The sequence below is a fragment of the Coregonus lavaretus genome (genome assembly GCF_964263955.1).
Source record: "Coregonus lavaretus genome assembly, chromosome: 8".
In the NCBI taxonomy this organism is placed as follows: Eukaryota; Metazoa; Chordata; class Actinopteri; order Salmoniformes; family Salmonidae; genus Coregonus; species Coregonus lavaretus.
In genome coordinates this window covers 3466152-3492293 of record NC_139995.1, presented here as the reverse complement: position 1 = coordinate 3492293, position 26142 = coordinate 3466152, and the positions used below count along the sequence as shown (strand labels likewise).

The following is a 26142-nucleotide window of genomic DNA, read 5'->3' as shown; positions in this document are numbered from 1 at the left end:
GTGACTCGTTTCTGTAGCTTTTTCAGTCATGTAGAATACACAGGGCATTTTAGTTGATCTCTGTTGCAGTGTTATGACCCCACCCTTGGGAAATTACACTTACAGTATGGTCCAGTTCCTTGCTGTACTTGCACACACACTGTAGTGGTACAAACTCTGTGGGGATATCCATACAATCTGTGCCCTGAGTATAAAGTGTTGTTTTGATGTGGACGACTGCCTCTCTATCAGCCATCACTATACTGCACTAGCATGTTTGCATCTTATAGTAATGGCATTTGCAATGGAGTAGTACCCAAGGCAGAAGAAAGACTCAGGTACATTCTAGAATAAGTTACTTTTGGGAGATTGATACCGTAAGGAAATCAAAGGAAAAAGTGCTGTGAAAAAGTTGCAGTGTCTGACAAACATTAACCATACTGCGGGTTTCTTTGGTTATCAGATTTGAATGACCATATGTGCAGTTTGTCCTTTTTTACCATACCAATGTGAGAAATACTGTGTGTACATGTGTTAGTAAGCAAGTGTCTGTCTGTCTCTCTCTCTGCAGCAGTGGAACGGTAAAGATACAGCCCTCATGGTGACACGGGTGGTGAACCACCGGCGTTTCTCAGCCACCGTCAGCGTCGGGGACACGTCTCAGAGAAGCACCAGCCGCTATCGCTGTGTCATCCGCTCCGATGGTGGCTCCGGGGTCTCCAACTACGCAGAGCTAATCGTCAAAGGTACGGCTAACGTACTAACGGCTTACCTACTAAAAGCTAGCAGGTAAAGGCTAGCGGCTAACGGCTAGGCTACCACTAGGCTACGCTAATACCAGGCTATTAGCAGTCAGTCAAAACTCCGCTGGGTTCCTCCACAGTCATTATCTGAGCGGCAAACCCCTCATTATTTCAGCCACCATCAGCAGTGTGCGTTCCATTTCACTGTTTCCCCCTTCTCCCACTTACTAATGCACACTAACTTCGCCTTGATCAAAAAAAAAAAAAGAACATGTTGGTTAAGGGAGTGGAAAACAAGGGTTGCTTCACAGATAGCGTAGACTGCTGGGTAGTCGTTGATTATTGTAGGATGGGTGGGTGGGCACACTCTCTCTGATTTCTTCTGAGAAAGAGTGGATTAATTGACAGGGCGCTGTAAATAATCTGAAATAGCCTATATATTTTGTTCTATCACTTCTGAAAGGGAGGACTTCTTGGTATACGGCTCAGTAGGAGGAAAACAGGTTTCCCCCCTCCTCTCTTGCTCCTTTCCTCCCTCCCTCCTACCCTCCTGTCCAGATTCAGCCAGCCATCGTTCGCCTAGCCAAACAAACCTTTAATGCTGATATTTACCCACTAATCTGGCGATTTGATTCCTGCTCACTGCCTATGTATGTGGGGAACGGGGGCAAGCTGGCAGAAGCTGGCACTAAATCACGCCTTTGATGCACCTGGAAGCCAGAGGAGACTGCCTAACCTTGAGTTGTTTCTGCACCTGGCTTCTTGGCTCAGGCCTGTAGGCCTGTAGGCCTATAGCCAGGGGCCTCTGAATTGCATCAGGCCTGGATCGGTGCACCTCAGCTGGACTGGAGGCAATTTTCAATCCAGACCTTGTGGCTACTGTGTCCACTGGTTTCACCCTTGGTGTTTGATTTGCATCCTTGGTGTTTGAGAGTTGATTAGCTCAGGGTTTCCCAAACTCGGTCCTGGCCCCCCCAAATAATCAACTCATCATCAAGCTTTGATTATTTGAATCAGCTGTTTGGTGCTAATGCAAAAACCAGAAATGTGCACCCAGGGGGGACCCCAGGACCAAGTTTGGGAAACCCTGGATTAGCTCATAGTTCTGATTAATGACCTGGGCCTGGTTTCCCGATAGTATTTAGGCTTACAAGTGTTTTAACGATCTTTCCTACAACGGCCGAAGATGTAACATGCGTTTCCCAAAATACCACGCAGAGAGAACGTTTGCTAAGTGCATTGTTGGAGCATGTGTTGATACTGATAGGATCGAAAGAAAGGCAGTGCTGCTCTCAGGTCAGCTATCTCCATTCAAATATTTCCTTAACATTCGAATTATTTCACAATACTGACGATGGATCAGCTCCTAGAGCGATATTACCACCAGTGGCGTCAGTTCAGCTAAACCTAGGGAGTGGCAAAGTGGTGTGACCAGCTGAAGCTCATTTACTGTCGTTCTACACAATTTAAAACCTATCTGGAGAACAGCAAAAATATATAAATAATCCCCAGACATTAATTATCACCGCAAAATGTGGTTTATATTAGGTTTTTAAGGTCTGTGGAATGGTGTGTACAATGTATTACTCAGCCTCATCATACATACAGTACATTGACGCATTTACTTGTGGAACAGCGCATGCAGTGCAACATGAAATAGATGCATAATACATGCTGTCAAGTCACAACAAGGCCGACTTCAAAAACCGACATCAATGTGAAAGTAACCTGAGCATAAAACAGCTGACTGCGAATTAAAACTATGCCAGATATATCCTACACATGCATTGAAATAAAAGGCAGATATCAAAGGACTTACTTAGGCCTACAATCGACAAGGATGCATGAAGACAAACAAACTCAACCAAAGAATGAAATACAAAAGGAACGTCTACAGATTAAGGCCACGCCCGTGATTCAGCACCGCTGAATGGACAGCACCTTGGTACAGGTAGGCATAGTGGAGCTCCGTGGCGTGTGGCTGAATGGACAGCGTTTCTGTTACATTTTTTGGGCACAGTTGAGTAGCCTACAATGCTTATATGAAAATCATAACTGGCACGCATATCTTTAGAAATGGTAGGATCAATTGTAATTTGGCACTCATATGAAAAAGGTTGCTGACCGCCTGCTATAGGAACCCACACGTGTGGAACGGTGTATACAGTGTACTATGACATTCTGTCAGGGCGTGTTGTAGGTGTAGTGTAGGAATCAAACGCAGGACGCAGACTGAATGTTCCAAAGGCTGTATTACTGGCCCAACACAGGCAACAGGACAACTAAGCCCGACAGCAAAACCCGCACGAAGGCGAAAGGTAAATGCGCACTAACAGGTGCGACAAAATGTAACGGTGCACACACAAGTGCAAAATAAGCTCCAGCACAGTGGAGAAATACGCTCAACCGAGCAAAACACAACACTGACGGAAACAATCACACACAACACTAGACAAACACAACGAGAAACGTATAGGACACTAATTACGTCAAAACAGAAACAGGTGTGGAAACAAACAGACAAAAGCAAACGAACATGAAACATCTAGCGGTGGCAGCTAGAATTCCGGAGACGACGAACGCCGAAGCCTGCCCGAACAAGGGAGAGAGGCAGCCTCGGCCGAAACCGTGACAGTACCCCCCCCTTGACGCGCGGCTCCAGACGTGCGCCGACTCCGGCCTCGGGGACGACCAGGGGGACGCGGCGCAGGGCGCGTCGGATGCCTCCGATGGAACTCCGTCAGGAGCGACGGGTCCAACACGTCTCTCCTCGGCACCCAGCACCGCTCCTCCGGACCGTACCCCTCCCACTCCACTAGATACTGGAGACCCCCCATCCGACGTCTCGAATCCAAGATGGATCTCACGGAGTACGCCGGTGCCCCCTCGATGTCCAACGGGGGCGGAGGAGTCTCCAAGATCTCATCTTCTTGGAGTGGGCCCGCTACCACCGGCCTGAGAAGGGACACATGGAACGAGGGGTTAATACACTTATACTCCACAGGTAGCTGTAATCTATAACATACCTCGTTCAACCTTCTCAGGACTTTAAATGGCCCTACAAACCGCCGACCCAGTTTCCGACAGGGCAGGCGGAGGGGCAGGTTTCTGGTAGAGAGCCAGACTCGATCACCAGGTGCGTACACCGGTGCCTCACTGCGGTGGAGATCAGCGCTCGCCTTCTGACGTCGGAGGGCCCGCTGCAGGTGGACGTGTGCAGCGTTCCAAGTCTCCTCCGAGCGCCGCGCCCACTCATCCACCGCAGGAGCCTCGATCTGGCTCTGCTGCCAGGGTGCCAGAACCGGCTGGTAACCTAACACACATTGAAATGGAGTTAGGTTAGTGGAGGAATGGCGTAGGGAATTCTGGGCCATCTCGGCCCAGGGAACGTACCTTGACCACTCCTCCGGCCGGTCCTGGCAGTATGTTCTGAGAAACCTACCCACATCCTGGTTTACGCGTTCCACCTGCCCATTGCTCTCCGGGTGGTAACCCGAGGTGAGGCTCACCGAGACCCCCAACCGCTCCATAAACGCTCTCCAGACTCTGGAGGTGAATTGGGGACCCCGATCAGCCACAATGTCCTCGGGTACCCCGTAGTGCCGGAACACATGGGTAAACAGTGCCTCGGCAGTTTGCAGGGCCGTAGGAAGACCCGGCATGGGGAGCAAACGACAGGCCTTAGAGAACCGGTCCACAACGACCAGGATGGTAGTATTCCCTTGGGAGAGGGGAAGGTCTGTTATAAAGTCCACTGATAGGTGGGACCATGGCCGTTGTGGAACGGGCAGGGGTAGCAACTTACCCCTAGGTAGATGTCTAGGCGCCTTACACTGGGCGCACACCGAGCAGGAGGAAACATAAACCCTCACATCCCTTGCCAACGTGGGCCACCAGTACTTGGCACTAAGACAGTGCACTGTCCGGCCGATACCCGGATGTCCAGAGGAGGGTGACGTGTGAGCCCAATAGATCAATCGATCCCGAACCTCGAGCGGAACGTACTTCCGACCCTCCGGGCACTGTGGTGGACTAGGGTCGGTGCGTAACGCCCGCTCGAGTTCAGCATCGACCTCCCACACTACCGGTGCCACCAGACACGACTCAGGCAGTATGGGAGTGGGCTCCACGGACCTCTCCTCCGCGTCATACCGCCGAGACAGCGCATCTGCCTTGCCATTCTGTGACCCAGGGATGTACGTGATCTTAAAAGTAAACCTGGTCAAGAACATACTCCATCTTGCCTGGCGAGGGTTCAGCCTCCTCGCCGCCCGGATGTACTCCAGGTTACGGTGGTCCGTCAAAATGAGGAAAGGGTGTTGAGCCCCCTCAAGCCAGTGCCTCCACACCTTTAGAGCCTGTACCACGGCTAACAGCTCCCTGTCCCCTACGTCATAGTTCCGCTCCGCCGGACTGAGCTTCTTAGAATAAAAAGCACAGGGGCGGAGTTTAGGTGGCGCGCCAGACCGTTGTGAAAGCACGGCTCCTAAACCGGCCTCCGACGCGTCCACCTCTACTTGGAACGGCAAAGAGGGATCCGGATGCGCCAGCACCGGGGCCGAGGTAAACAGGTCCTTCAGCCTCCCAAACGCCCTGTCCGCCTCGGCCGACCACTGCAGACGCACCGGACCCCCCTTCAACAGAGACGTGATGGGAGCTGCCACCTGTCCAAAACCCCGGATAAACCTCCTGTAGTAATTTGCAAACCCCAAAAACTGCTGCACCTCCTTCACCGTGGTTGGTGTTTGCCAATTACGCACGGCCGACACCCGGTCTACCTCCATCTTCACCCCTGACGCAGACAACTGATAACCCAAAAAGGAGACCGACTCCTGGAAAAACAGACACTTCTCTGCCTTCACATACAGGTCGTGCTCCACCAGCCTCCGCAGCACCCTGCGCACCAGGGCCACATGCTCGACACGGGTAGGTGAGTACACGAGAATGTCATCAATGTACACCACCACCCCCTGCCCCTGCATGTCCCTGAAGATCTCATCCACAAATGATTGGAAAACTGATGGAGCGTTCATCAACCCGTATGGCATGACCAGATACTCGTAATGGCCCGAGGTGGTACTAAAGGCTGTTTTCCATTCATCACCCTCCCTGATGCGCACCAAGTTGTACGCGCTCCTGAGATCTAATTTCGTGAAGAAACGCGCCCCATGCAACGACTCAGTCATGGTCGCAATCAGCGGGAGTGGATAACTATACTTCACCGTAATCTGATTGAGACCACGGTAATCGATGCACGGACGCAAACCACCATCCTTTTTCTTCACGAAAAAGAAACTCGAGGACGCGGGGGAAGTGGACGGCCGTATGTATCCTTGTCTCAGCGATTCGTCTATGTAAATCTCCATAGCTTTCTTCTCCTCCTGAGACAGAGGATACACATGGCTCCGTGGGAGCGCAGCTCCTGCCTGGAGGTTTATCGCACAATCCCCCTGCCTATGGGGTGGCAACCGCGTCGCCCTCGCCTTACTAAACGCAATAGCCAAATCCCCATACTCAGGTGGAACGTGCAATGCGGGCACCTGGTTTGGACTCTCCACCGAGGTAGCCCCTACGGAAACGCCCAAACATCTACCCACACACTGAGCAGACCACTCCATCAGAGCCCTCTCCTGCCACGAAATCGCTGGGTTATGGGTACTCAACCAGGGCATGCCCAGCACCACCGGATACGCAGGAGAGTCAATCAGGAACAGCTGAATCATCTCCTGATGATCCCCCTGCGCACACATCCTAAGTGGCGCCGTGACCTCCCTGATTAAGCCCGTACCCAACGGACGACTATCTAGGGCGTGAACGGGAAAAGGAACATCAACAGGAATGAGGGGAATCCCTAACGCTAAACAAAACTTTTTATCAATAAAATTCCCAGCCGCGCCTGAATCTACCAGCGCCTTATGCTGGGAATGAGGTGCTACCTGTGGAAAACGTACAGGCATACAAAAATGGGCAACAGTGAGCTCTGGGTGAGTGGGGCGCCTACTCACCTGGAGGGAATCCCCAGTGCGGGACCTGTCGTCATCTCCCCTAGGAGGCCATCCCCAGCACCTAGCCGCGGTGTGTCCTCCCCGACCACAGTTGGTGCAGTGGATGGACCCCCTAGCCTGCCGACTCCTCCTCTCTCTAGCGCCAGCGCCCCCGAGCTCCATAGGACAAGGCTCGGAGACGCTGGAGGGTGGAATGGACGGACCCTCCGCAGGACGTCCGCGGGTAGCCAGCAGGGTATCCAGCCTGATGGACATATCAACCAGCTGGTCGAAAGTGAGGCTGGTGTCCCTACAAGCCAGCTCCCGACGGACGTCCTCTCGTAGGCTGCATCGGTATAGATCGATGAGGGCCCGATCATTCCACCCTGCATCTGCCGCTAGAGTACGGAATTTGAGCGCGAATTCCTGGGCACTTCTCCTCCCCTGCCGGAGGAAGACCAGACGCTCCCCCGCCGCTTTCCCCTCCGGGGGATGGTCAAACACCGCCCTGAAGCGGCGGGAGAACTCGGTGTACGTAATCGTCGTGGCGTCGATCTTCCTCCACTCCGCGTTGGCCCACTCCAACGCTTTTCCGGCCAGGCAGGAGATCAGGGCGGACACGCTCTCATGCCCTGAAGGTGCCGGGTGCACTGTGGCCAGGTATAGCTCTACCTGGAGCAGGAATCCCTGACACCCAGCCGCGGTCCCGTCGTAGGCCCTCGGGAGAGATAGTCGGACTCCTCGAGGTTCCGGCGCTGGAATGGGCGGGCTGGCCGATGGTGCTGGCAGGGCGGGCGGCGGTGGAGGCGAACCCCAGCCTCGGAGTGTGGTAATCACCTCCTGCAGGGCGGTCCCCATCTGCAGGAGCTGCTCTTGCTGGTCCCGAACCTGGGCTTCCAGTCTCGTCTGGGCTGCTTCGGCTCCTGCTGATTCCATTGTTGGTGTGTGATTCTGTCAGGGCGTGTTGTAGGTGTAGTGTAGGAATCAAACGCAGGACGCAGACTGAATGTTCCAAAGGCTGTATTACTGGCCCAACACAGGCAACAGGACAACTAAGCCCGACAGCAAAACCCGCACGAAGGCGAAAGGTAAATGCGCACTAACAGGTGCGACAAAATGTAATGGTGCACACACAAGTGCAAAATAAGCTCCAGCACAGTGGAGAAATACGCTCAACCGAGCAAAACACAACACTGACGGAAACAATCACACACAACACTAGACAAACACAACGAGAAACTTATAGGACACTAATTACGTCAAAACAGAAACAGGTGTGGAAACAAACAGACAAAAGCAAACGAACATGAAACATCTAGCGGTGGCAGCTAGAATTCCGGAGACGACGAACGCCGAAGCCTGCCCGAACAAGGGAGAGAGGCAGCCTCGGCCGAAACCGTGACACATTCTCATTGTCTAGTGCGCTTGCCACCAGAATTGTTGCTATGCATTCAGAGATGTTCCTTATAATGTGTGCGCTCAGCTCATTTTTGTATTTGACAGTCTGCATTATTTGCCAGGGAAGGAACACATTCTGCGAATATTGAAACATTGTATCAATAAGGTGGCTCTGAGAATATTGAAACATTGTATCAACTAACGAGGCGGACATTTTGTATCAACAAGGTGGCTGCGAGAATATTAATTTTGCAACATAGTAGCTAACGAGGAGGCGGCCCGTGCAAATCTTTCCCCAGGCCAGCTTGTCTCTGTCTGATTATTGTGTTGCAGCAGCAGTTCACTTCATTGTTCAAATCAAATCAAATGCATTTATAAAGCCCTTTTTACATCAGCAGAGTGCAAAGTGCTTATACAGAAACCCAGCTTAAAACCCCAAACAGCAAGCAATGTAGATGTAAAAACTCTCTAGAAAGTCAGGAACCTATGAAGAAACCTAGAGGAACCAGGCTCTGAAGGGTGGCCAGTCATCTTCTGTCTGTGCACGGTGGAGATTATAAGAGTACATGGCCATTAAGGACAGATCGTTCTTCAAGATGTTTAAACGTTCATGGATGACCAGCAGGTTCAAATAATAATATTGTTAAGTGTTTCTTGTTTCTATTGGTACAGCAAATGGAAGTGGTTAATTGACACAGGTGTTTCTGTTCAGTAATTGGGTCACCTGCCATCTTAAAGTAGGTGTGCCAGAATATTTGTGAGTTGATAATGAAGTTGAAAAAACTCTGGTCATGAAATAAGTAATGGCTACTGTCTTTTTTTGACATTGAAAAGGCATACGACACTATGTGGAGAGAAGGCCTACTGATTTAGATGGAAAGACTTGGTACTGGTGGTTGATTATATAACTGGGTGTTGGCTTTCTTATTTAAATCACTATTTTCGAGTTAAAATAGGATCCGTTTTATCTGATGCCTATGGATTTGCAATGGTATTCCTGAAGGCAGTACTATCAGTCCAATTTCGTTCAATATTATGATTAACGATGTGTTTTCGAATGCAGGTAGGGGTATTGGGGCTTCCCTATATGCTGATGATGGAAGAGGGTAAGGAATGTCTGTCATGTGACCAAATCTATTCAACAAGCTATAGTGGATGTTGAAAGATGGTCGATTGATTTGGGTTATAAACGGTCAGTGGCAAAATCTTTCTGTATGGAATTCTTGAAGAGGAAAGTTGCTGATAATATACAGTTGTTTCTGTATGGACAGCCTATGGGGAGGATTTGTAAGTACCAATATTTGTGTCTATGGTTCAATGAACGATATAAATGGAAAGATCATGTCATAAATGAAACAAAGTGTAAGAAGGTGGTGACTCTTATGTGCTCGGTCTCTGGTTATGAATGGGATGCTGACAGACAATCGTTGATGGATATTTATAGAGCTCTAAACAGGGTGAGAATTGATTACGGGTGTATAGTTAATGGAACAGCGGCAAATACTTTGACTTGAGAGGCTAGACAGAATCCAGTATATAGCTTTAAGGATATGTATTGGTGCATTTAAATCAACATCTGTATGTGTCTTACTAGTGGAGGCAGGTGAGATGCCTTTGGATATACGGTGTAAAAAAGTGTCATTCGCTTATTGGGTTAGGCTGAAAGGCTGTGAGGTTGATCATCCCACTGCTACTACTCTAGATGACTGTTGGGAATATACTAGTAGACGAGGCAGTGATTTTGGTTGGACAGTTGGAAAGCTTGCTGATGAGAGTGGTTTGAGGGAGTTGGAGGTTGGCCCTTCTGTGGTGATTGGGGTTGTTACTCCCAGATCCTGTTGTTGATCTGACCTTGGTAGAGAAAAGGAAAGATTAGTCAGAAGTCAGTGATATAGGGAAACTGGTTGACAATTACATTGGTCCAGGTTTTTATGCATTTTTACTGCTTCTCACATATGGATCCAAGGACCCATATAGTGGGGGCACAAGAGCAGGCGTTTACGTTCCTGAATTTGATGTCCTGTGTAATCTTCAACCATGTCAGGGAACTGTCTTACATGGGACACCATATGAAGGGATGACAACTAACATGTACCACCAGACAAAATGCTGATGGGTACAGTATCTGTATAGCTTGTGAATGACAATACAAGATGAAAGACAAGTGTAATATTTGCACATTGTTATATTAGCAGAACACTGCTTCTACAGTTATGTGAAGGATGGTTTATTTTACATGGAACTGTTACACTTAAAACATATTTAATGTTTTATTAGGATCCCCATTAGTCGACGCCAATGGCGACAGCTATTCTTACTGGGGTCCAACATATAACAAAAAATACGTTACAAACAAAATACTTAACAATTTACATACAAACCTGAAAGTTATCAAAACACTTTGTTTAGAATATCTATCTAAGTTCAGCAATTGCACTCTTCTCATTTTACTCTGTAGGCTACTTACCAATTCAACGCTTCCTCCTGGAAGAAGCTTGGTCAGTAGCCTACAGATTGGTATGAGAAGAGTGCCATCTTCCTGCATCTCACATCTGCCTGTAGTTATTGAACTCTGCCTGGTGGAACCATGGGTTGAGTCAAACTCTGTCATATCCAGATGGAGTGTCATGCACTCCACCACTCCTGCCACCTGACTGCACCTGTCCATAACCTGTAATACATTGCATAGATGGAAAGGACTTCATTACCCACTAGAGACTTGAAAACAGAACCACACCCAGAGAGCTGTGCATGCCAGTGTGTTGTTAGACAGCCAACTCCTTAGAATAGACAAGTGTTTCCCAACCCTGGTCCTTGAGTACCCCCAACAGTACACATGTTCATTGTAGCCCTGGACAAGCACACTTGATTCAACTTGTCAACTAATCATCAAGCACTAAATGAGTTGAATGAGGTGTGTTTGCCCAGGGCTACAACAAAAATGTGTACTGTTGGGGGTACTGGAGGACCAGGGTTGGGAAACCCTGCAATATACCATAGAAATTGAATGCCATGCTTGTTCTGGGACAGCTGAAGTTGTACCAAATGTTTTATGCTCCTTGTGCAATCTGTAGTATAGGCATACTGTCTTTATTAGCATATCAATCTGATAGCCTATTTATAGCAGAAAACATTTTTTTTTTGTGTTGCAACACAAATGTATCGACATTCAAGCTGGCCATGTTTGTGCAATGTCCACATGTACAGTGCCTTCAAAAAGTATTCACACCCCTTAACTTTAAAATGATTAACTTGAGATTTTGTGTCACTGGCCTACACACAATACCCCATAATATCAAAGTGGAATTATGTTTTTAGAAATGAATTACAAATAAAAAGCTGAAATGTCTTGAGTCAGTAAGTATTTAACCCCTTTGTAATGGCAAGCCTAAATAAGTTCAGGAGTAACAATTTGCTTAACAAGTTACATAATAAGTTGCATGGACTATTAGTGTTTAACATGATTTTTGAATGACTAACTCATCTCTGTACCCCACATGAGCAGTGTGCAGTGGATTTGAAACACAGATTCAACCACAAAGACCAGGGAGGTTTTCCAATGCCTCACAAAGAAGGGCACCTATTGGTAGATGGGTAAAAATAAAAGCAGACATTGAATATCCCTGAAGTTATGAATTACACTTTGGATGGTGTATCAATACAGCCAGTCATTACAAAGCTACAAGCGTCCCTCCTAACTCAGTTGCCGGAGAGGAAGGAAAACGCTCTGGGATTTCAACAAGAGGCCAATGGTGACTTTAAAACAGTAACAGAGTGTAATGACTGTGATAGGTGAAAACTGAGGATGGATCAACAGCATTGTAGATACTCCACAATACTAATCTAAATGACAGAGTGAAAAGAAGGAAGCCTGTACAGAGTAAAATTATTCCAAAACATGAATCCTGTTTGCAATAAGGCACTAAAGTGAAACTACAAAAAATGTGGCAAAGAAATTCACTTTATGTCCTGTATAGAAAGCATTATGTTTGGGGCAAATCCAACACATCACTAAGTACCACTTTTCATATTTTCAATCATGGTTGTGGCTGTATCATGTTATGGGTATGCTTGTCATAAAAATAAATGGAATAGAGCTAAGCACAGGCAAAATCCTAGGGGAAAACCTGGTTCAGTCTGCTTTCCAGCAGACACTGGGAGATAAATTCACTTTTCAGCAGGACACTAACCTAAAACACAAGGCAACATATACACTGGAGCTGCTTACCAAGACAGCATTGAATGTTCCTGAGTGGCCTAGTTACAGTTTTGACTTAAATTGTCTTGAACATCAATGGCAAGACTTGAAAATGGCTGTCTAGCAATGATCAACAACCAACTTAAATAATGTGCAAGAATAATGTGAAAATATTGTGCAATCCAGGTGTGCAAAGCTCTTAGAGACTTACACAGAAATACTCACAGCTGTAATTGCTGCCAAAGGTGATTGTAACATGTATTGACCCAGGGGTGTGAATACTTATGTAAATGAGATTATTTTGTAAATTTGCAAAAATCTCTAAAAACATGTTTCACTTTGTCATTATGGGGTATTGTGTGTAGATGGGTGAAAATGTGAAAAGTCAAGGGGTATAAATACTTTCTGAAGGCACTGTAGCTACACCTGTAGGCATATTATTTTGGGATTCGTCCACCGGGAAAGATCTAACAGCAGGCATAAGTAGAGACGAGACAAAACTAGGCAGTTATAGAATATTGTGTTGACAGCTAAGCTCGCATTCAACTCGCAGTTGTTGATATTGTTTCACGGTAACATGTTTTTACATGACCTGATAAAACTTCAAGTTGCAAGCTACTTTCATAGCAAGGTGTTGTAGAATGAGTGTCTCATGAAACACATTACAGACACTGGTACTTGGCAAAAATGTGATATGACAGAGAAATATCAGCTATCTAGATAGGCTAGCCAGCTGTAGCTATCCCCAAGCTAAGCTAGCTAGCTGCTATCAGGTCCTCTGTAGCTCAGCTGGTAGAGCACGGCGCTTGTAACGCCAAGGTAGTGGGTTCGATCCCCGGGACCACCCATACACAAAAATGTATGCACGCACGACTGTAAGTCGCTTTGGATAAAAGCGTCTGCTAAATGGCTTATTATTATTATTATTATTAAACACAACGCAGGCTTTAGCCAACATATATAACTGAATTAGCTAGTCGGGAGGGGAGAAGTCCTCAACTTCAAAACGTCTCTCCATAGCAAAGCCATCTTAGGGAGTGAACATTATTCATAATAAGGGTTACATGGAGAAAATCGGACCTCTCTGAAATGAATGTGCCTCCCTTCAGAAAAATATATTTTACCTAAACCCTCCATTAATGCTTGAAAAAAAAGAACTGACCCTCCTCTATACCCAAAATAATAATTAAAACAAAGTGGATAGCAGACAACATGCCTACCGTTTACTCTCACTCCTTTTATAAACATTCCATGCAATTCTACGTCATTTTGCATATTAGCTGAATATTTTTTAATACCACACAAATTACCGAAATGACAGGCTAAGAATGGACAGAGATAGGCCTAGGTGTTTATCTTATCATATTTCTTTAATGACAAATCAGTGAGTCTTGTTTGCAACAAAACTGTCCCTGTTTGCAAATAATTAAATCTGAGATGTCATTAGGAATCTGAGCATGGTACTTTCAGAGTAGTCCTACCGATGCAGAAACATTTAAGCTTTAACTGCTGGCTACTCTTCTTCCGTTGCTTCACCCAATGAGAGAAGGTCACAATTGTGTCCCCAAAAGCTGTCTGGCTTTAAACATCTTCTATTGTACAGAAAGTCCATTTTCTGTCTCCTCGGCTATAGAAGGTTGTAGCTCAGCCTCTGAATGTCAAAGAAACTAAACAATATACACTGATCCAAAATATGAACGCAACATGCAACAATTTCAAAGATTTTACTGAGTTATAGTTCATATAAGGAAATCAGTCAATTGAAATAAATGCATTAGGCCCTAATCTATGGATTTCACATAACTGGGAATACAGATATGCATCTGTTGGTCACAGATACCTTTAAAAAAAAAGGTACGGGCGTGGATCAAAAAACAAGTCAATATCTGGTGTGACCACCATTTGCCTCATGCAGCGTGACACATCTCCTTCGCAAATAATTGATCAGGCTGTTGACTGAGGCCTGTGGAATGTTAACCCATTCCTCTTCAATGGCTGTGCGAAGTTTGATGGATATTGGTGGGAACTGGAACACACTGTTGTACATGTCGATCCAGAGCATCCCAAACATGCTCAATGGGTGACATATTTGGTGAGTATGTGGGCCATAGAAAAACTGGAACATTTTCAGCTTCCAGGAATTGTGTACAGATCCTTGCAACATGGGGCAGTGCATTATCATGCTGAAACATGAGTTGATGGCGGCGGATGAATGGCACGACAATAGACCTCAGGATCTTGTCACGGTATCTCTGAGTATTCAAATTGCCATCGATAAAATGCAATTGTTTTTGTTGTCCGTAGCTTATGCCTGCCCATACCATAACCCCACTGCCACCATGGGGCACTCTGCTCACAACGTTGACATCATCAAACCCCTCGCCCACGCCATCTGTCCGGTACTGTTGAAACCAGGATTCATCTGTGAAGAGCACACTTCTCCAGCATGCCAGTGGCAATCGAAGGTGAGCATTTTCCCACTGAAGTCGGTAACGATACCAAAATGCAGTCAGGTCAAGATCCTGGTGAGGACGACAAGCATGCAGATGAGCTTCCCTGAGACGGTTTCTGACAGTTTGTGCACTTTGGTTGTGCAAACCCACAGTTTCATCAGCTGTCCGGGTAGCTGGTCTCAGACGATCCCACATGTGAAGAAGCCAGATGTGGAGGTCCTGGGCTGGTGTGGTTACACGTGGTCTGTGGTTGTGAGGCCGGTTGGACGTACTGCCAAATTCTCTAAAACAACATTGGAGGTGGCTTATGGTAGAGAAATGAACATTCAATACTCTGGCAACAGCTCTGGTGGATTTTCCTGATGTCAGCATGCCAATTGCACGCTCCCTCAAAACCTGAAACATCTTTGGCATTGTGATGTGAGACAATACTGCACATTTTAGAATGGCCTTTTATGGTGCTCAGCACAAGGTGCACCTGTGTAACGATCACGTTCTTTAATCCGCTTCTTGATATGCCACACCTGTCAGGTGGATGGATTATCTTGACAAAGGTCTCACTATCAAGGATATAAACACATTTGTGAAGGAAATTTGAGCTACATTGGGGAAAAAAAGTATTTAGTCAGCCACCAATTGTGCAAGTTCTCCCACTTAAAAAGATGAGAGAGGCCTGTAATTTTCATCATATGTACACGTCAACTTTGACAGACAAATTGAGAAAGAAAATTCCAGAAAATCACATTGTAGGATTTTTTATGAATTTATTTGCAAATTATGGTGGAAAATAAGTATTTGGTCACCTACAAACAAGCAAGATTTCTGGCTCTCACAGACCTGTAACTTCTTCTTTAAGAGGCTCCTCTGTCCTCCACTCGTTACCTGTATTAATGGCACCTGTTTGAACTTGTTATCAATATAAAAGACACCTGTCCACAACCTCAAACAGTCACACTCCAAACTCCACCATGGCCAAGACCAAAGAGCTGTCAAAGGACACCAGAAACAAAATTGTAGACCTGCACCAGGCTGGGAAGACTGAATCTGCAATAGGTAAGCAGCTTGGTTTGAAGAAATCAACTGTGGGAGCAATTATTAGGAAATGGAAGACATACAAGACCACTGATAATCTCCCTCGATCTGGGGCTCCACGCAAGATCTCACCCTGTGGGGTCAAAATGATCACAAGAACGGTGAGCAAAAATCCCAGAACCACACGGGGGGACCTAGTGATTGACCTGCAGAGAGCTGGGACCAAAGTAACAAAGCCTACCATCAGTAACACACTACGCCGCCAGGGACTCAAATCCTGCAGTGCCAGACGTGTCCCCCTTCTTAAGCCAGTACATGTCCAGGCCCGTCTGAAGAGTGCATTTGGATGATCCAGAAGAGGATTGGGAGAATGTCATATGGTCAGATGAAACCAAAATATACATTTTTGGTAAAAACTCAACTCGTTGTGTTTGGAGGACAAAGAATGCTGAGTTGCATCCAAAGAACACCATACCTACTGTGAAGCACGGGGGTGGAAACATCATGCTTTGGGGCTGTTTTTCTGCAAAGGGACCAGGACGACTGATCCGTGTAAAGGAAAGAATGAATGGGGCCATGTATCGTGAGATTTTGAGTGAAAACCTCCTTCCATCAGCAAGGGCATTGAAGATGAAACGTGGCTGGGTCTTTCAGCATGACAATGATCCCAAACACACTGCCCGGGCAATGAAGGAGTGGCTTCGTAAGAAGCATTTCAAGGTCCTGGAGTGGCCTAGCCAGTCTCCAGATCTCAACCCCATAGAAAATCTTTGGAGGGAGTTGAATGTCCGTGTTGCCCAGCGACAGCCCCAAAACATCACTGCTCTAGAGGAGATCTGCATGGAGGAATGGGCCAAAATACCAGCAACATTGTGTGAAAACCTTGTGAAGACTTACAGAAAACGTTTGACCTGTGTCATTGCCAACAAAGGGTATATAACAAAGTATTGAGAAACTTTTGTTATTGACCAAATACTTATTTTCCACCATAATTTGCAAATAAATTCATAAAAAATCCTACAATGTGATTTTCTGGAATTTTTTTCCTCATTTTGTCTGTCATAGTTGACGTGTACCTATGATGAAAATTACAGGCCTCTCTCATCTTTTTAAGTGGGAGAACTTGCACAATTGGTGGCTGACTAAATACTTTTTTCCCCCACTGTAAATAAGCTTTTTGTGCGTATGGAAAATTTCTGGGATCTTTTATTTCAGCTCATGAAACATGGGACACACACTTTACATGTTGCGTTTATATTATTGTTCAGTGTACAGTACATTCGGAAAGTATTCAGACCCCTTGACTTGTTCAATATTTTGTTACGTTACAGCCTTATTCTAAAATTGATTAAATTGTTTTTTTCCCTCATCAATCTACACACAATAACCCATAATGACAAAGAAAAAACAGGTTTTTAGACATTTTAGCAAATGTATTAAAATTAAAACATTTACATCACATTTACATACAGTTGAAGTCAGAGGTTTACATACACCTTAGCCAAATACATTTAAACTCAGTTTTTCACAATTCCTGACATTTATTTCTAGTAAAAATTCCCTGTCTTAGGTCAGATAGGATGACCACTTTATTTTAAGAATGTGAAAATGTCAGAATAATAGCAGAGAGAATGATTTATTTCAGCTTTTATTTCTTTCATCACATTCCCAGTGGGTCAGAAGTTTACATACACTCAATTAGTATTTGGTAGCATTGCCTTTAAATTGTTTAACTTGGGTCAAACGTTTCGGGTAACCTTCCACAAGCTTCCCACAATAAGTTGGGTGAATTTTGGCCCAGAGCTGGTGTAACTGAATAAGGTTTGTAGGCCTCCTTGCTCGCACACGCTTTTTCAGTTCTGCCAACAGATTTTCTATAGGATTGAGGTCAGGGCTTTGTGATGGCCACTCCAATATTTTGACTTTGTTGTCCTTAAAGCCATTTTGCCACAACTTTGGAAGTACTTTGGGGTCATTGTCCATTTGGAAGACACATTTGTGACCAAGCTTTAACTTCCTGACTGATATCTTGAGATGTTGCTTCAATATATCCACATAATTTTCCTTTCTCATGATGCCATCTATTTTGTGAAGTGCACCAGTCCCTCCTGCAGCAAAGCACCCCCACAGCATGATGCTGCCACCCCCGTGCTTCACGGTTGGGATGGTATTCTTCGTCCTCCAAACATAACAATGGTCATTATAGCCAAACAGTTCTATTTTTGTTTCATCAGACCAGAGGACATTTTTCCAAAAAGTACGATCTTTGTCCCCATTTGCAGTTGTAAACCGTAGTCTGGCTTTTTATGGTGGTTTTGGAGCAGTGGCTTCTTCCTTGCTGAGCAGCCTTTCAGGTTAGGGTGATATAGGACTCGTTTTACTGTGGATATAGATACTTTTGTACCTGTTTCCTCCAGCATCTGAACAAGGTCCTTTGCTGTTGTTCTGGGATTGATTTGCACTTTTCGCACCAAAGTACATTAATCTCTAGGAGACAGAATGCATCTCGTTCCTGAGCGGTATGACGGCGGCGTGGTCCCATAGTGTTTATACTTGCTTACTATTGTTTGTACAGATGAACGTGGCATCTTCAGGTGTTTGGAAATTGCTCCCAAGGATGAACCAGACTTTTGGAGGTCTACAATTATTTTTCTGAGGTCTTGGCTGATTTCTTTTGATTTTCCCATGATGTCAAGCAAAGAGGCACTGAGTTTGAAGGTAGGCCTTGAAATACATCCACAGGTACACCTCCAATTGACTCAAATGATGTCAGTTAGCCTATCAGAAGCTTCTCAAAACATGACATCATTTTCTGGAATTTTCCAAGCTGTTTAAAGGCATGGTCAATTTAGTGTATGTAAACTTCTGACCCACTGGAATTGTGATACAGTGAATTATAAGTGAAATAATCTGTCTGTAAACAATTGTTGGAAAAATTACTTGTCATGCACAAAGTAGATGTCCTAACCGACTTCAACTGTAGGTATTCAGACCTTTTACTCAGTACTTTGTTGAAGCACCTTTTGTAGCAATGACAGCCTCATGTCTTCTTGGGTATGACGCTACAAACTTGGCACACCTGTGTTAGGGGAGTTTCTCCAATTCTTCTGTGCAGATCCTCTCAAACTCTGTTAGGTTGGATGGGGAGCGTCACTGCACAGCTACTTTCAGGACTCTCCAGAGATGTTAGATCGGGTTCAAATGCAGGCTCTGGCTTGGCCACTCAAGGACATTCAGAGTCTTGTCCCGAGGCCACTCATGCATTGTCTTGGCTGTGTGCTTAGGGTCATTGTCCTGTTCGAAGGTGAACCTTTGCCCCAGTCTGAGGTCCTGAGCGCTCTGGAGCAGGTTTTCATCAAGGATGTCTCTGTACTTTGCTCTGTTCATCTTTTCCTTGATCCTGACTAGTCTTCCAGTCCCTGCCGCTGAAAAACATCCCCACAATATGAAGCTGCCACCACCATGCTTCACCGTAGGGATGGTGCCAGGTTTCCTCCAGATGTGACACTTGGTATTCCGGCCAAAGAGTTCAATATTGGTTTAATCAGACCAGAGAATCTTGTTTCTCATGGTCTGAGTCCTTTAGGTGCCTTTTGTCAAACTCCAAGCAGGGTTTCATGTGCCTTTTGCTGAGGAGTGGCTTTCGTCTGGCCACTACCGTAAAGGCCTGATTGGTGGAGTGCTGCAGATATGGTTGTCCTTCTGGAAGGTTCTCCCATCTCCACAGAGGAACGCTGGAGGTCTGTCTGAGTTACCATTTCATTCTTGGTCATCTCCCTGACCAATGCCCTTTCCCCCTGATTGCTCAGTTTGGCCGTGCGGCCAGCTCTAGGAAGAGTCTTGGTGGTTCCAAACTTCTTCCATTTAAAAATGATGAAGGCCACTGTGTTCTTGGGGACCTTCAATGCTCCAGAAATGTACGGACAATTCCTTCGACCTCATGGCTTGGTTTTCGCTCTGACATGCAGTGTCAACTGTGGGACCGTATATAGACAGGTGTGTGCATTTCCAAATCATGTCCAATCTGTTGAATTTACCACAGGTAGACTCCAATGAAGTTGTTGAAACATCTCAGTTTCATAGTGTCATAGCAAAGGGTCTGAATACTAATGTATATAAGTTATTTCTAAAAACCTTTTTTCGATTTGTCATAATGGAGTATTGTGTGTAAATGTAATCCATTTTAGAAAAAGGCTGTAATGTAACAAAATGTGGAAACAGTCAAGGGGTCTGAATACTTTCCATATGCACTGTATATCCCCATATGCATTGGCGTCACGTATTTCCAGGGTATTTTACAGCTTGTTTCTAGCATAAATCATTGCGGCCCAAAGCGCTGTTATAGTTAATTTTTATTTAGTCAGATCAATTTTATTTTCTTCTAAATATTAAGCTAACAAGGGGTAGGCCTGTGCTTTTTGCCATTTTATTTAATAAAAGGTAGGCCTATGGCGTACCCTTTCATACCCCTCAATTCGAGTCTTTGTTTTAACTTAACAGCCCTTCACTGATACGGAGGTAGGCTATTTAAAGAGTGCATGTTGGGTGGAGGAATTGACCGACAAATCTATGGATTGCCTTCAGAAAGTATTGTCATGATGTGACTTACTTTAATGCAAGACTGTTATTTATCGAATCACCTATCTATGTTTAATTGTCACTCTAATAAATTAATCTTGTAACAATTAACTCATTAGGAATTTGGGGCACCACGGAAAAAGTTGTTTAACGAGTTACCGTCTCCCGAATTAAACTCTTAGAAGATATATGTTATATATCGATAACAGTCACTTATTAAATAATTACCTCTTATCAGTCTCATTCTGAACGTCGCATAATCCTTGAACCTGCAAGAACCCTAACCTTATTGATGAATCAGCAATACACAAATTGGCTTAATTATTTATTTACTAACTAACTAAATAATAACACAATACAAACACACAGGTTATTGATTACTAACGTAATACAATGAAAACAGGTCCCTAGTGGACTAACAATAGCATGAATGCTTGGGTAGAAGGAGGGACAGAGTGGAAGGGAGATAGAGATTCAAACTATCGTGGTTACTTTAAAGACTATGCTCACAGTAATCATAATACTTATGCACCATAATAACGCTCATTCGGATTAGAAATGCAATATGTATTTACGTGTAGCTGTCCTCGATAGTTGAGTTGATGATATAGGACTCTGGTTTGCCCACCAGAGATCCCAATGTCCTTGGTAGAGTTTCTGTTCGTAGTGCTGGTTAGAACGTATACTTCAGATGTACCAGCGGTTGTCTGTGAGGGATTATCCTTCCCACTTCGTGTCTTTAGTGAAAGTTCTCTAGACGAATATACATGCCAGCTACAGACTGAAATTATAAGGTTTAGTGCATTGTCTTCTTCTTCACCTCGTGTAGAGGTTGAGAGTTTCAGAGTTTCTCCATTTCAAACATGTGGACTAATGTCTCACTTTTTCTGGTCTTGTAGAAATTCAACCATTTGCAACATTTAGCTCACACTTCACGTCTGCTGGTCTGTAGCGTTTCAACCATTTTAAGCCATGGGGCTTGCTGGTCTGGTAGAAATTCAACCATTTCCAATGTTGGCTCACGCTTCACGTCTGCTGGTCTGTAGCGTTTCAACCATTTTAAGCCATGGGGCTTGCTGGTCTTGTAGAAATTCAACCATTTGCAATGTTGGCTCACGCTTCACGTCTGCTGGTCTTCCTTTGGTAATGGAGTAGTTTTAAACCATTTTGTAGCGTTTCGCTCACGCTTCACGGCTGCTAGTCTAAAGGTTGATTTGTTTTTGAACGCTTTTTATGCCTTCTGGGTAAAACGGGCGTTCCATCGTCATGACATGATCTCTGATGTCACTCGGGGCGTGGCTAGTCACTGTGCATAGTTTATATGAAAAACTATTATCTCATTAGAAGACTAAAATTATATTCCTATCTTCACCAAAATACTCTCATACTTAATCATATATATTATACAACATTTAGATGTAAACTTGATAGATAGAATATGTACACTTTCCGAGTTACAGTTATTACTTGATACCATCCTTAATTACATCACAGACTAATAAACAATATGACATGATTATTCTTTGGATCCCCACTAACCATTTCCCACATTCTTTTAAGTGGGAATATTGTTTCATTATCCACTTTTGGATGTTGGACTCTTGGCGGGAAGACTTCCTTTGTTAACAAAGGGGTCCTTTCTCCCAATACTTCATGGCAAGGAAGAGAAAGTCTGCATGGTATTTTCTACCGGTCATAAAACTGCCCCCCAGGAAAGGGGGTTTTGAAACCTTTGCCTAGCCGGCATTTTTGATCCTCAACCCATGAGGGCAAGTCATGACAGTATTCAGCTCAGCTGGTAGAGCACGGCGCTTGTAACGCCAAGGTAGTGGGTTCGATCCCCGGGACCACCCATACACAAAAATGTATGCACGCATTACTGTAAGTCGCTTTGGATAAAAGCGTCAGCTAAATGGCATATTATTATTATTATTATTATTAATATTATTATTATTATTATTATTATTATTATACCCCCCACCCCACCCCCTCTTTTACGCTGCTGCTACTCTCTGTTTATTATCTATGCATAGTCACTTTAACTCTACCCACATGTACATACTTTCCACGGCTAAACCAACTAGGCTCGTAATTTAACAATTGTATTCGTATTTATGGAAGGAATACAAGTTTGTTATTAAGGCACGTTAAAGTTCACATGTTCCAGAAGGCATTTCTGCCAAAAAACAACAACATTTTGATAAAACATTAATGTTTATGTTCAAATGCCGCTCCTGTAAAGTAATGAAAGGTGACATACGTTTCCTGAAACAAGTCACAGCCTGAATAAAAAATTGATTGAATCGTTTTTTTTGTCACCCATCTACACACAATACCCCAAATGTTGCACATTTATTGAAAATGAAAGACATATCTAATTTACATAAGAATTTACACCCCTGAGTCAATACATGTTAGAATCACCTTTGGCAGCGATTAGAGCTGTGAGTCTTTCTGGGTAAGTCTCTAAGATCTTTGCACACCTGGATTGTACAATATTTGAACATTATAATTACAAAAAATATTCAAGCCCTTTGAAGTTGGTTGTCGATCATTGCTAGACAGCCATTTTCAAGTCTTGCCATAGATTTCCAAGCCGATTTAAGTCAAAACTAGGCCACTCAGCAACATTCAATCTAGTCTTGGTAAGCAACTCCAGTGAATATTTTGCCTTGTGTTTTAGGTGATTGTCCTGCTGAAAGTTGAATTTGTCTCCCAGTGTCTGTTTGAAAGCAGACTGAACTAGGTTTTCCTCTAGGATTTTGCCTGCGCTTAGCTCTATTCTGTTTCTTTTTATCCTAAAAAACGTCCTAGTCCTTAACGATTACAAGCATACCCATTACATGATGCAGCCACCACCATAATTGAAAATAGGAAGAGTGGTACTCAGTGTTGTGTTGGATTTTCCACAAACATTACACTTTCAGGACATATTCAGGACATAAAGTTAATTTCTTTGCCACATTTTTTACAGTTTTATTTTGGTGCCTTATTGTAAACAGGATGCATGTTTTGGAATATTTTTTAATCTGTACACAAGTCCTTATTTTCACTCTGTCAATTAGGTTCGTATTGTGGAGTAACTACAATATTATTAATCCATCCTCAGTTTTTTCCTATCACAGCCATTCAACGTTCTAACCGTTTTAATGTCACCATTGGCCTCATGGTGAAATCCCTGAGCAGTTTCCTTATTCTCCGGCAACTGAGTTAGGAAGGACGCATGTATCTTTGTAGTGACTGGATATATTGATAAGCCATCCAGAGTGTAATGAATAACTTCACCATGCTCAAAGGAAAACCTCCCTGGTCTTTGTGGTTGAATATGTGTTTATAATTCACTGCTCGACTGAGACACCTTACAGATCATTCTATATGTGGGGTACAGAGATGAGGTAGTCATTCAAAAATCATGTTAAACACTATTATTGCACACAAAGTTTTACTCCTGAACTTATTTAGACTGGACATAACAAAGGGGTTGAATTTTTTATTAATTTATAAACATTTCTAAAAATATAATTCCTCTTTGACATTATGGGGTATTGTATGTAGGCCAGTGAAACAAAATCTCTATTTAATCCATTTTAAATTCAGGCTATAATACAACAAAATGTGGAAAAAGTCAAGGGGTGTGAATACTTTCTGAAGGCACTGTAAGTGTTATAAAAAGTATAAAACACTGAAGCGCTGTATTACCACTCAAGCTTCCTGCATCCTACTTCCTGGTAAGGACCAGGGAAAGAAGACCAGTTGCCCTTAAGATAAGACAAGATAATACCTTTTTGATCCCCAAAGGGGAAATTTGGACTTGAGATTACAGGCCCATATCTGCATTGCTCACTGAGGTAGAAACGGATGTTCATAACCAAAACTACTCTGGCAAGACGGTGTAATATAGCACGAAACCAGCAGCTGGAATACGGAATACTTGTTAAAGCACTGCTTTGATTGGATTTTTGATTGCCCAAATAAGATCTGAGTCGTGTTATTCATGTCGAAGGGGTTTGATTAAATCATACTATCGGAAGGGATTGAGATCAAATGCATTTGGACACCCTATGGGGCGCAATGTAAACCCATCAGACGGTTACAAGTTTGAATTAGCTTTAGGGTCTTGGAGAGGTCAGCCAAGGGGGAAATACTGGATGTATGGGAGGCATATGAGATCAGCCAAGGATAGCATTTAGGTTTGGTGGAATATTTATTTATCTGATGACTGGCAGCAAACCAAGTTCCTCCATGTTACAGTATACAGTAGCTTTTCTGTTATTGACGTTGACCTGTTGTGTATGAGGGAATAATGAATTCACTCAGAAATCTTTTTGACTCTGTCGTCTGTTGTAATATTATAAAGGTAGATGGTGAAAGTCATCGGCACCATCTGTCTCTCCCCAGCATGCACTCCTCCTGGGCCCAACTGTGCTTGTGTGTGTGTGTGAGTGTGTGTGTGTGTGCGCTTGCATGCATGCATGTGTTTGGGTGCGTGCCAGGGAGTGGGTGTTTCTTTGCTGTCTGTGCTGGCAGCTCAGGTGTTCAATGAAACTGGCATCAGCCAAGGGAATTCTGGGGTGCCGCACGCAGTGCTGATGTACAAGAGAGACATGTGTGTGTCCAAAAAGCGACGGAGGAGGGGCTGACACGCAATATGTCGCAGCCCTTAATGTGCTAAGTGAAACATGGATTAATTAATGTATTGTGCAGCCAGTTGAGACGACAGAAAATCTGGACCTGTTATGATATTGCAAAGCTTTATTAGTCAGCTGTATTAGTTTGCGTGTTCTGATTTTAATGATAACATGACAATCATGACACTGTACAGTCGTGGTCAAAAGTTTTGAGAATGACACAAATATTAATTTTCACGAAGTCTGCTGGCTCAGTTTTTATGATGGCAATTTGCATATACTCCAGAATGTTATGAAGAGTGATCAGATGAATTGCAATTAATTAGCAATGTCCCTCTTTGCCATGAAAATGAAATGAATCCCAAAAAAACATTTCCACTGCATTTCAGCCCTGCCACAAAAGGACCAGCTGACATCATGTCAGTGATTCTCTCGTTAACACAGGTGAGAGTGTTGACGAGGACGAGGCTGGAGATCACTCTGTCATGCTGATTGAGTTAGAATAACAGACTGGAAGCTTTAAAAGGAGGGTGGTGCTTGAAATCATTGTTCTTCCTCTGTTAACCATGGTTACCTGCAAGGAAATCCGTGCCGTCATCATTGCTTTGCACAAAAAGGGCTTCACAGGCAAGGATATTGCTGCTAGTAAGATTGCACATAAATCAACCATTTATTGGATAATCAAGAACTTCAAGGAGAGAGGTTCAATTGTTGTGAAGAAGGCTTCAGGGCATCCAAGAAAGTCCAGCAAGCGCCAGGACCGTCTCCTAAAGTTGATTCAGCTGCGGGATTGGGGCACCACCAGTGCAGAGCTTGCTCAGGAATGGCAGCATGCAGGTGTGAGTGCATCTGCACGCACAGTGAGGCAAAGACTTTTGGAGGATGGCCTGGTGTAAAGAAGGGCAGCGAGGAAGCCACTTCTCTCCAGGTAAATCATCAGGGACAGACTGATATTATTTTAAAGTTACAGGGATTGGACTGCTGAGGACTGGGGTAAAGTCATTTTCCGATTGTTTGGGGCATCCGGAAAAAAGCTTGTCCGGAGAAGACAAGGTGAACGCTACCATCAGTCCTGTGTCATGCCAACAGTAAAGCATCCTGAGACCATTCATGTGTGGGGTTGCTTCTCAGCCAAGGGAGTGGGCTCAC

The 26142-nt window shown here is 44.4% G+C and overlaps 1 protein-coding gene across 1 annotated transcript in view; it reads left to right on the top strand.

Annotated features, from left to right (window-relative positions):
* The window catches only part of LOC311133416 (receptor-type tyrosine-protein phosphatase T-like), a gene marked incomplete at both ends in the record, with an annotated part of 396537 nt that overhangs the window by 65378 nt on the left and 305017 nt on the right, over positions 1-26142 (top strand). The window contains one exon of the mRNA XM_084166909.1: positions 551-725. Coding sequence (XP_084023035.1) covers positions 551-725 — 175 coding nt within the window. The remainder of the gene's footprint in view (positions 1-550; positions 726-26142) is intronic.